General features: G+C 41.7%; 1 protein-coding gene across 3 annotated transcripts in view; it reads right to left on the bottom strand.

The window, feature by feature from the left end:
* GLIPR2 (GLI pathogenesis related 2) overlaps positions 1–12973 on the bottom strand; it is a 198585-nt gene that overhangs the window by 20692 nt on the left and 164920 nt on the right. For all 3 annotated transcript variants that reach the window (XM_082263412.1, XM_082263411.1, XM_082263413.1), the window contains exons 7-10: positions 10316–10393; positions 9940–10212; positions 6079–6294; positions 899–976 (exon numbers count right to left, since the gene is read on the bottom strand). In XM_082263412.1, the coding sequence (XP_082119538.1) occupies positions 899–976; positions 6079–6294; positions 9940–10212; positions 10316–10393 (645 nt within the window). The remainder of the gene's footprint in view (positions 1–898; positions 977–6078; positions 6295–9939; positions 10213–10315; positions 10394–12973) is intronic.

The raw sequence follows: 12973 nt of genomic DNA, 5'->3' as shown, positions 1-12973 counted from the left end.
AGGACACAACCCTCTTCCTCTCTCATAAAATGGGACCAACCTAATTTATTTGTACAGGCTGCCAGGGGGTGGTGGGGTTTTATTTTTTAGAAAGCCTAGCGTTCATTTTAAACTGAATTTCATAAATATTCTTTGTATTACATCTCGTTGTAAAATAACAATTCTAAGAATTTAATTGAAAACATACAAAACATAAGTTTGAAAATTTGTAAGTATTAAAACCTACGTTTACCTAAAACAAGGAATCACTTACCTTCAGTGTTATGTGGAGGATGAGCAGATGATTAAAAAGTCCACCCCTTCTATTTACTGATTTTGTTTCATCCATAGAAGCTGTAATACGGCTTCTATAAATTGAGGAGCTGGGCAGAAAGGGAGTGCATAGTCGCCACTCTTGATAAGTGCCTGTGACAGTTCCTCACCATATCAGAAGTTTATGGTAGGGGGGGGGTAAGGGGGCATCACAGGAAAATAATTACTCCTTTACTATACTGAAGGTAAGTAATGTCCCTTGTGCTCATTTGTTTTTTTTTTTTAGGTAAACGTAGGCTTTAGTGCCGATTCACACTAGTACGACTTGTCAGGCGACTTGTCAGCCTGACAAGTCACGGACCGTCGCGGTCCATTGTGTAGTACAGGAACGGTTCTAATAGGAGCGAAACAAGTCGCTCTGACTTAGAAAAAGGGTCCTGTACTACTTTGGGGCGACCTGGAGCGACTTGCATAGACATTCATTTTATGAAGTCCGTGCAAGTCGCGCCGAAGTCGCGGTGCACGCGACTTCACAGGTCGCCCCCAAAGTCGTGCCGCTGCAGTGTGAACCGGCACTTAAAAAAAGATTACAAAAATATTGACCAATACAATCTATTAAGAAAATAAGACAAAAAAGAGAACTTACCTGTGTTAGACTGAAAGCCCGGCTTGCTAAAATTATAATCTTTTATCTCGTTGTACCAGGTATCCACAACTTCTGACCCTGGAATATAGCAAGTGAGTAAGCATACGAGTTATTTTGTCATTTTCCATAAGGTAGCTTTTCGTATGATTTTTCAACATTTTACATGCTTACTTTTCCACATTTTTCTTAGTTTATTAAATATAGATATTTGTAGCTTAGCCACTAGGGGGAGTCCTGTTTGATTAAAGCGGAGTTCCACCCATTTTTAATAGGTTGGAATACATAGATCTACGTAATCCCCTTTAAAACGGCTTTTACCAATGGAAACTTTTTTTTTTTGCTAGTAAATACCTTAATTTCTGCTTTATTCCTCCTCTCCTCACTTCCGGGTCCGATCGGCGATGACGTCATTCGGCGATTCGCAGTGTCTGCTGGGATGTATTCTATTCCAGAAATCTCGCAGTAGCTGAGCTGTACTGAGCCGTGCCTGCCCCGCCTCCGCCCCGCCTCCTCTCATTGAGTTGTATTGTATGCAATGTATTAAGGCTGTTCTCTGCCCCGCCTCCGCCCCGTCTCCTCTCATTGAGTTGTATTGTATGCAATGTATTAAGGCCGTTCTCTGCCCCGCCTCCGCCCCGAGAACGGCCTTAATACATTGCATACAATACAACTCAATGAGAGGAGGCGGGGCAGAGGCGGGGCAGAGAACAGCCTTAATACATTGCATACAATACAACTCAATGAGAGGAGGCGGGGAGGAGGCGGGGCAGGCACGGCTCAGTACAGCTCAGCTACTGCGAGATTTCTGGAATAGAATACATCCCAGCAGACACTGCGAATCGCCGAATGACGTCATCGCCGATCGGACCCGGAAGTGAGGAGAGGAGGAATAAAGCAGAAGTTAAGGTATTTACTAGCAAAAAAAAAAAAAAAGTTTCCATTGGTAAAAGCCATTTTAAAGGGGATTACATACATCTAAAGTTCCAAAAATGGGTGGAACTCCACTTTAAGTCAATTCAAGCTCCCTTCTTGTTGAAATAAGAAATCAGCCACACAAGGAGTGCATGGTTTTCAAAAAGTCAGATGACTCATAGAGCAGTAAAGCACTACCGTTGTATAGCACTGCAAAAAAGGAAGCACAGCCTGCATATGTTAAGAGCAAATATATCTGTTTTCCAATTAACCTAACTGCAAATTTTACATAAATTAAGCTTCATGTAAAAACATATTTCTAAAATTATTTAAATCAAACAGATCTCTTTTTTAAAAAAACATTGATAAATATATAAAACTTTCTCTTTAAACACACACCCAAAAACTCTAAAGACAAAAACAGGTGTCCTCAGGAGATTTTTGGGCCGGGTAAATTGGTAGAAGTTGATAAAAGGGAGTTGGTTTTTATCGCAGTGAATAAATTAAAGCTGTCGCCAAAGGCAGGCGAAGCAATTTTGGCAGCTGGCTAGATCAAAAGAATTACAGAGTGTGGTTACTTAACATTTAAAATAAACTTTACTACAAATTTACAGTGACATTACTTGTTTTTTTCTTTTTTTTGTGGTTAGAGTAAAAGATTGTTTTTGTATTTTATATATTTTTAGAACTGTACTAGATTTTCATAATCTTATATCAGATCTGTACATACATCCTTTACTAGCTAAAGCTGGCCATACGCTGGTAGATTTTCCAGCAAACATTCATACGTATATTCATATGAACAGTTAACCACTTAAGCCCCGTAGGATTTGGCTCCTCAAAGACCAGGGTCTATTTTGCGATTCGGCACTGTGTGACTTTAACGGACAATTGCACGGTCGTGCGACGCAGTACACAAATGAAATTGACGTCCATTTTCTTCTTTTGGTGGTATTTGATCACCTGTGCGATTTTTACTTTTTGCGCTATAAACAAAAAAAGAGCGACAATTTTGAAAAAATAACAATATTTTTCACATTTTTTTATATGAGATTCCCCCCCAAAAAAATGTAAAAATCTAAATCTTTTAACATTTTAGGCCAACTTGTTTTCTGCTACATATTTTTGGTGAAAAAAATCACAATAAACGTATTTTGATTAGTTTGCGCAAAATTTATTGCGTTTACTAACTACGGGAAAGATTTATGTAATTTTTATAGTTTTTTTTTTTTAACTAGTAATGGCGGCGATCTGCGATTTTTTTTTTTGCAGGACTGCGACATTGCGGAGGACAGATCGGACCCTTGACTGACATTCTTGACACTTTTGGGAGTACCAGTGACATTACTACAGTAATCAGTGCTATAAATATGCACTGTTACTGTAAAAATGACACTGGCAGGGAAGGTTAACTTTATTGGTAAACAGTGGGTTAAATGTATCCCTAGGGGCGTGATTCTAACTGTGGGGGGGGGGCGTAGCTTGTGATGTAACCACAGAGACATACGATCCTACATAGCAGGATCGTATAGTCTCTGCAGTTACACCAGGGAGAATGACAGACGGCTTTGTTTACATCAGCCGCCTGCCTTTCTCCCTCTCCAGCGGGAGATCGCGAGTGACCGGCGGACATCAGAGCCGCCGGTTACTCGCGCGGGGATGTTAGTGAACGAGCGGGGGCGGGAGCGCGCTTCTGGCGTTGTGCGCTCGCCCCCTAGAGGCTCGTGGGCGAGTGACCTCCCCCTATGTCACTTTGCCCAGGAGGGGCTGACCGCCGCAGTAAATGTACTGACGGCGGTCGGCAAGTGGTTAAAGAAAACAAATGTTTAAATATATGTTTATTGGATTTACAATAAAGTATTACAATAAAGTACAAAACCTCAATGGTCTCTACAGCACTCAGTAACAGGGACATTACAAGTTCTACAATGGGTACAGTAGATCAGTGTTTCTCAACCTTTTTTCAGTCGAGGCACCCTTTAAAGATATAGACGATCTCAAGGCACCCTTTTAAAATTATGGACACTCCAGAGGCACCCAATTCTGGAATGTAAAAAAGCATTCCAATATCTTTACTGCAGCAACATCCACATGTAGGACACCCAATGTTAGAGGTGATTTTTTCTTCCAAAACTAATACACTTTTGCACACTTGTATTGACTAGTATTCCAATGTTTCTCTTCTCCCTCAATTTCTCTCTATCAGTCAGCTAATGTCACCACAGTACTGAGGGAGAGAGGCACAGGAGGGTCAAACAAGGATGCTGCGAGGGCAACAGATATCCTCCTTATTACCTGATGACGTCATTGGTTGTTAAGATGCCAGTGTCTTGAAAAGTCGTAATGGTGCATAATGAAAACCTGTGGCTTTGTGTAACTAAAAGGCAAGCTTAATCCCCCTGCTGGCTTATATACAATTTTTGATACATTTTTAGGCATTTTGCCAAGGCACCCATTAAGAAATCTTAAGGGCACCCTGGTTGAAAAAGGCTGCAGTAGATTATATCGAACAAAAAGTCAGTAAGATCAATATACAATATTTTAAGATCCTGGATCAAGAGGGGCAAGGGTAGGAGGGCTAGAGACCCACCAGTCCCATATCTCATCTAACATTTATAGTTTCTTCCTAGGTTCAAAAGTAAGTCTATATAGTGAAAGACTATCATCAATAAATTTCAAGCAGGTAATGAATGTCGGAGGAGAGGGTCCTTTCCATGATGGTAGAATCGTTTTTTCTAGTGTAGAAGTAAAAGGACATGCAATAAGCATTTATCATATTTATAGTCAGGTAGGTCCCCCAAAGGTGCAATTGTTAGGGTGTAATATGTTTGGAAGACCCAAATGCTGAGGAGATGAAAGGGAGAGATAAAAGTATTGACCTCTGACCAGAAGTTAGGGACAAGAGCATAGGTCCAAAAGCAGTGTAGGAAGTCAAACATTTTTGGTACATTGGATGAGTGGACGAATGTCGAAAGTATAGGCATGTTTGTTTTTTTTATTTAAAAAAAAAATGAGGGTTTACAACCCCTTTAATTTTTTAAATCAGGTTTTTCTCTGAAGTCTAAGAACTTTGGACAGTCTTTTGAATGCCAAGTTAGGCTTTTCCAGAAAATCGCCTAGGCAGTCAAGGGGCCCCAGTAGGTAATAAAAACTGTGTAGGTGTGTTTGGTGATTTTACTCTCATAGCTGTAGGCCATTTGAGCCCCTTAAAGCCAGGCAAAACTGGAAATCTCTACATCTTGCTTTGTTGCTAGGATGTGAAAATCAGTGTTTTCCACTACTGTAATGCTGGGAATAAGTGTTTAATGTCCCAGCGACAATGCCAGAGAGAGCTATGACAATAAAATGACTGATAATTTTACAAATCTGCAGGCTTTTTATTATCTACTGGGACCCCTTGACTGTATAGGCTATTTACCAAAAAAGGTGAACTTAGCCTCTAACTTAGTCACTGACAATTGCGGTTATTAAAGCAATGCTTTCTTTTGCATAGATGGCCTTACATATCTTGGAGAAAAACGAAGAGGATCTAACCGGAATCTAATAATAGTCACCCTCCGTAGAAGTCAGTGTGATGACGAAACATGTCAGGGCATGAGCATGCTGCCACCCCGACATCAGTACTATGAACAGCTGCTACGGACTTGCCTGCACATCCTCCCGACGCTGACGAGCAGCGTTACTGCTGTCATTGATATCTTGTGTCTGAGTGCCTTTACTCATTGTGTTTATTAGAGTGTATAGAGTGGGGGAACTGGGGGGTTGGTTTTAACAATAAATCAGTGTTGGACTACTACCCTATGAACCCTTTATGTTTTTTTATATATCACTCTGCACACATTTGTTGGATTAACCGGTACACGGATTCTGTGCATCTCTTATGATTCGGATTGGGGAGATATGGAGGTCTAAGGAGTCTGGATTTGCCCTTACCCGGTCCAATGAGATTGTGGATAATAAAGGCTCTCTGATTATATATGTCTGGTGAGTGAGCTTTACCCTAGGGGGTCACGTGGTGTGGTGGAAGCTTTGATCCTATCTACACTACATTGATCCGCTCAATATTGAGGTGCTCGCGGATTTACCGCTGATACATGAAGGGGTCACACTCCTTTTAAGCGCTGCTTATGTGTTGGACTTTTCACTTTTATTGACTCTTTGAAGAAATTGACAATTTTTTTTATTTATTATTAATAATGATAATATGCCAAAACAGGAGTATAAGGAGAGTTTTCTTTAAGCTCTTCCCTTGTTTCCAGAGAGCTTACCAGAGGCGTCCCTGACGCTCGAGTTCCATTTATACCACAGGTTCTCGCCATTGTTGGTGTTGCTGTGTTGGAGAGCATTGATAGAGAGAAGGTGATTGGCCCACTTCTGACTGGACTCGCTCAAGTCCCGACTCAGCTGTAATGGAGGTGCACCGTGTAGGCGTCGGTAGTTGTTGTGAGTGTCCAATGCTTCCTGCTCAAAGTTGCTTGTTTTTACTAGGGCACAGTTAAGAGAAACTCCAGTCAAAATGAATGCTTTCAATAGATACAGTGCTGCTGTAAACACGCAACTTGCTTTTCTTAGAGCCTAATACACACAGGCCGAATGTCAGACGACATTGGCTGGTTCAATAAGAACTGGCCAACATTCAGCCTGTGTGTATGGCAGCCAGTCCGAGAGAAGCCGGCTGTTTGTCTGACTTATGTCAGATGAGCATGGTGGAAAACCAGCAGCCGACCAACTCCTGATCAGCGCTCTCAGCCAATGGGGGAGAGCGCTGATCGGAGGGTTCTGGCGGAGGGGCCATCCCCCTGTCACAACACAATAGCTCAGAAAGGGAGATCGCTGTACTAACGTCGGATTGTTAGTACAGTGGCTCCGACCAGAGCTGACAGTTTTTTTTTTTCGTTCAATAAACTGGGTTGAACATAGTGTTTACTGGGCTTTAAGCTGAAAAAAATGATCTACAGTCTCATGAAGCATATTAAGCTGTAATTAAACTCAGAACTGAATCACTGCCATTCATCTCTGTTCTGCCTTTTCTTCAGCGGATTCACTACAGGAAGTCCTACCATCAGCATGATCTGTAATTTCTGCTGCTATGCAGGTTATGCTGGGATTTTTTTTTTTTTTTTTTTTTTAATCAGAAACAAAGTTTATTGAACAAAACAAAAAGTTCACAGGCTTCACATAACAAGCTCTCTTACAAAGAGAGAACAAACAGTCAAATATAATAAGCATAGCATCCCCAGAAGAGAACATCCCAACAAAACATAGCACATCCATTCACCCGGCCATAGTCACATGACAGAACATACAGTTCCCACCCCACTTCCAAAGCCAAAACATAGGGCACTATTGCAATAAGCGATCCATGACGAGATCTGCGGGGGCCAGGCCCGGCTGCGCCAACCACCCACCCCAGATCTTGCCATACCTCAGTGGGACACCTCTATGCTGATAGATTAGGCATTCACAACGCAGAGTAGTTCTCATGGCTCTCACCCACATCTCCAACGAGGGAGGGGACGTCCAGTGCTGCAAAATAAGTTTCCGGGCTTGAAAAAAAGCCCTCAACAATGCCAGCCGTATGTTGGCATCAGGCGAGTATTCCTCCACCATACCAAGGAGGCACGGCTTCGGATCCACCTGCACAGACAGTGAAAATGCAGCATTAACAGTCCGGACCAGCGCCGTCCAATACCTGTGAAGCTTGGGGCAACGCCACAGAAGGTGAATGAGGTCCCCACAATCCCTACTGCACCTGGTGCACAAGGAGTCCGTTCTAAGACCCATCCTATAAAGACGGAGGGGGGGTGGAGTATGTAAAGTTGGGAGAGCCGTTGCGCAACGCTAAAAGAGCATGTGCACACCGACTCCAAGGCCTCATCCCACTGATCATCGCTGATATCCCCAACATCTGTCTCCTAATGAGTTTTAGCAGGGCTAGGAAATTTCTCCAAGTAGTCAGTCAGCAACATAGAATAGCATTCCGAAATAAACCCTTTAGTCGTGATACAGCGCCTCATCATAGCAAAAACCGGGGTCGGGGACAGCTCCGGGCACAGCAAGGAGGGCTGAGCCTGGATTGCGTGCCGCAGCTGTAAATACGAAAACCGCATGTTCGAAGGTAAGACATAGCCTGCACTAAGCTGGGCAAAATCCAACAAGCGTCCCTGGTGGAACACCTGTTTAAGGTGAGTAACTCCCCGTGTCCGCCACCGCGCAGCACATTGTAGTTTGGCTAACTCCGGATAGGTCAAGTTATCCCAAAGTAAGCTGTATTCAGTAAAGCCATTAGCCCCCTGCAACTGTTTCGCCTTAGCCCATATTTTGTGCATTAATTTATAGGTGGGAAATAATTAGTTAGATTTCAAGAAGAGCTGCGACTCCAGGGCCTCAGGAACTCTGTGCGCTGCTAATGCTGGGATTTTAATATAAAGCTTAAGTCAATATAATATCACATTTAACGGGTAATTTTATATAGCATAATTGTAATATAAGTTTAGTTTTGTTTTGATATACATTGCCTAGTTGCAGTTTAAAGTCAGTAATCTGTCATTTATATACAACATTCTTGAACTAACATTATTACTGTTAATTGTGGGTACCACAAGGTGTCCACAAGTACCAGGCATTTTCAGTCACAGATCAGCAGAAAGGGCAAAAGAACCGCTCCAGTGATAAAGTAATCCCAACCATCAAAAATAAGGTGCAGCAAGGATCCGCAGTCCAGGCAACTATAATGTATAGAGAGAAATAGCCGCACTCCAACTTGAAGGTGAAAAATATAAAAAATCTGTTTTATTTGTATCCAAAAGATAAAATCAATTCAAAGTGTATCCATAATATAGTCAGAGACAAGAGATGAACGCATAGTAGTTGACGCGTTTCACGGATAAACGTCCGCTTAGTCGTAACCATGCACATACATGAAGAGATATTGTTTAAATAGTGGCTAACACTTCCTGAGCTCATCCTTGATCATCGTTAATTGAGCACACAGCTGCAAGTCATCCACACCCAGTTCACAAATGGAAACAGCCCAGCAAAATTTCATGCATGGAGACACCACCCACAGCAAAGTAATTGCAATGGGTATGAAAAATAGAAGACAGAATAAAAGAAATAAAAAGCAATAATAACAAAAATAATGTAAAAAAAAAAAAAAGGAAAAAGACAAAGCAAAAGCTAAAGAAGAAAAAAAAATGTAGAGCAAAATAAGAAATAGGGAGCCATATCCGTAAAATGCATGTGAGTTGCTGGGAGGATCTCTCCTAGTACAAACTATAAAACCTCTTAAAAGGAAAAAGAAAGAGAGAGAAATCCATCGATTTAGATAATATGAAATACATACATGCACCGCCGAAATGGCAAAAAAGGAAAACATGCATCTAGGTCTCATGTAGAGGATATCGATGCATATGAAGCATGCCTCCTTAAAACAACCATATAACCATATTGCCATTTCGGCGGTGCATGTATGTATTTCATATTATCTAAATCGAGGGATTTCTCTCTCTCTCTTTTTCCTTTAAAGAGGTTTTATACTAGGAGAGATCCTCCCAGCAACTCACATGCATTTTACGGATATGGCTCCCTATTTCTTATTTTGCTCTACATTTTTTTTTTTTCTTTAGCTTTTGCTTTGTCTTTTTCCTTTTTTTTTTTTTTCTACATTATTTTTGTTATTATTGCTTTTTATTTCTTTTATTCTGTCTTCTATTTTTCATACCCATTGCAATTGCTTTGCTGTGGGTGGTGTCTCCATACATGAAATTTTGCTGGGCTATTTCCATTTGTGAACTGGGTGTGGATGACTTGCAGCTGTGTGCTCAATTAACGATGATCAAGGATGAGCTCAGGAAGTGTTAGCCACTATTTAAGCAATATCTCTTCATGTATGTGCATGGTTACGACTAAGCGGACGTTTATCCGTGAAACGCGTCAACTACTATGCGTTCATCTCTTGTCTCTGACTATGTTATGGATACACTTTGAATTGATTTTATCTTTTGGATATGAATAAAACAGATTTTTTATATTTTTCACCTTCAAGTTGGAGTGTGGCTATTTCTCTCTATACATTACCAGGCATTTTCAGCCATGGAAATTACAGGAAATTGCCTGGAAATTCTTACCCGTCTGGCCAATACTGACTGCTGGTTTCCGATCGCTTGTCTTCTCTACTTCAGGTGACTTATTTCCACTTGATTTCCACTGCGGACCAGACTGGTCACTATCTGGTGATACTGCTGACCCTGATGGCAGTACGTTCTTTTCAAAGTATCCAGGATTGGTTATGTTTCCTGCTGGATTATACTGCCCCACCACAAAGTAAAGTCCATTGCCATCAGTGGCCACCCCAACACCAACTTCCTTGGAGTCCTTCCAGACAACTTGGGTGAAATGTCCTTGAAAAAGTAAAAAAAAATGTCAATAAGGTTTAATGACATGGCAGGAATATGCCAACATTAATTCAATTAACAGGGCTATATCTCAGACCTTGACTATTACCTGTGTTACTTCGGAACCCTGGCCTTCCAAAATCATAGTTCTTTATTTCATCGTACCACGAGTCTACGGGTTCTTGACCTGAAGACACAAAGCAAGTCAGTTTAGTACATCTATTAGCCACGCAGTACAAACATATAGGACTAATGTTACACTAGATTCACTAACGGCTTTGTAATATAATTTCTTCTTAAATAATCTTTAAGAAAATGCTGGTGCTTAAAAGTTACTGAAAACTGTTATGCTACATATAGGTGCTTACATGCAAATTGATTCTAGCTTCAGCTTGATAAATCCCAGTTCCAGCCAAAACATTTTTTAGTAAAGGGGGGACGGGTTAGAAGCCCTTTCATGTTTTTGTTTGTGGTCTGAGTGTACCCATACCTCCTGTACAGATGACAGGTTGTCACAAGGACAGGAAGTGATGGGGACAGAGACAGCAAAAAAAGCACATCTATTTAGTAGAGTGGTGAAGGATTAAAATATTGGTCAGGTTTTTATTGCTGTCTTTGTCTTTCTGGTGACACCTGTTCTCTCTCTCTCATTTCATGCCCTTGTGTCATTGGAAACTTCCCTAATAAGGCAAAGATAGCAACAATAAATTGACAGATGTTCTTATCCACTCTATTGAACGATAAAAACTTTTGTCTGAAGTTGGGATTGTTTCTTGATGGCTCATCTGGAGATCCCTGCACCTGATTTTTAAGCTTCACCCAACTGTTATCGGTACTTGAATCCAAGAACATTTAATAGGTAGTGGGTATGGGAAACCTTGGGCAACTGAGTAACTGAGAAATAAAAGAAGTCAGCTGGCGATGCACCACCCCAGCATCCAGCTATATAATATTTTCAGTGGACTGCTATGCCTAAAACAGTTAAGCTGGATACACACTATACAATTATCTTTAGAATTTTTCCTTACAATTTACCAAAACCATATAATATGAGGTCAAACCTAAACACTTTCAATTTGTATGCAATCAGACAGGCCCTTGCACTACATAGTTGACAGTAAATCTAAATGAAATCAAACAGCAGAAGTTGTATAGTGTGTATCCAGTGTCAGAGGCAGGCAGCAGGCGGCTGATTAAGACAAAAGTATATGAGGAAGGCAGCGCATGAACCACCCCGGGATGCAATGGATGAAGAGGTCAGGTGAACATCCAGTATAGAAAGGGTTAACAGTTTATTGGTATTGATAACCGAAAAACAAAGTACATTAAATGCTTACATCCCCCTGGGCTGGAGTGGACAAGGGCACCTGGCAGCAAGCAACACGAGTACAAGGAGGTCAGTCTCCCAGGACAGCTGAGCGGTGTGTGCACAAAGCCGGATACCAGCCGGCGCAAAGATGAAAGGACTCTGCTGTAGTTCCGGAGCGGTGACATCAGCCGGACAGGCGCCACTTGCCTTCCTCATATACTTTTGTCCATATCAGCACCCTTCCTAAGCTCGTTGGCTAGCAGCAGAACAACCGCTGGGGAGCCTCACAGACTTACTTCTATCCCTTCACCCTACAGGCACCCCAGGAGCGCCTGGTTTGTGATTATTGCTTTGGCGGATGATTAAGAGGTCATCTGAGCCCTGCCTGGGTCAAAGCCAGGTCACCCTCCCACTACTTAAAGAACTCATTGAACCCTATGAGTAGTGCCCCTTATGTGTGTACTCACACTTGGCTGTTTTATCAAGTAAAAGTGAATCATCTCAATAGGAATATTTGATTTCCCACTAACATCCTGTATGCTGTGCAGGGTAAAGTGGTGAGGATCAGAAGGCCTCATGAGTGGCTGCTACCTCTGTAATAACACACTTACAGTATCTCACAAAAGTGAGTACACCCCTCACATTTTTGTAAATATTTTATTATATCTTTTCATGTGACAACACTGAAGAAATGACACTTTGCTACAATGTAAAGTAGTGAGCGTACAGCTTGCATAACAGTGTAAATTTGCGGTCTCCTCAAAATAACTCAACACAGTCATTAGTGTTTAAACTGCTGGCAACAAAAGGGAGTACACCCCTAAGTGAAAAATGTCCAAATTTGGCCCAATTAGCCATTTTAACTCCCCAGTGTCATGTGACTCGTTAGTGTTACAAGGTCTCAGGTGTGAATGAAGAGCAGGGGTGTTAAATGTGGTGTTATCACTCTCACTCTCTCATACTAGTCACTGGAAATACACCACGGCACCTCATGGCAAAGAACTCTCTGGAGGATCTGAAAAAAATAATTGTTGCTACATAAAGATGACCTAGGCTAGAAGAAGATTGCCAAGACCCTGAAACTGAGCGGCAGCATGGTGGCTCAGACTATAAAAGAGTTTAACACAACTGGTTCCACTCAAAACAGACCTCGCCATGGTCGACCAAAGAAGTTGAGTGCACATGCTCAGCGTCATATCCAGAGGTTGTCTTTGGGAAATAGACGTATGAGTGCTGTCAGCATTGTTGCAGGGGTCAGCCTGTCAGTGCTCAGACCATATGCCGCATACTGCATCAAATTGATTTGCATGGCTGTCGTCCCAGGAGGAAGCCTCTTCTAAAGATGATGCACAAGAAAGCCAGCAAACAGTTTGCTGAAGACAAGCAGACTAAGGACATGGATTACTGGAACCATGTCCTGTGGTCTGATGAGACCAAGATAAACAAATTTGATTCAGA

This window comes from Pelophylax lessonae (assembly GCF_965119305.1).
Source record: "Pelophylax lessonae genome assembly, chromosome: 7".
Lineage (NCBI taxonomy): Eukaryota > Metazoa > Chordata > Amphibia > Anura > Ranidae > Pelophylax > Pelophylax lessonae.
This window is presented reverse-complemented; position numbering and strand designations above follow the sequence as displayed.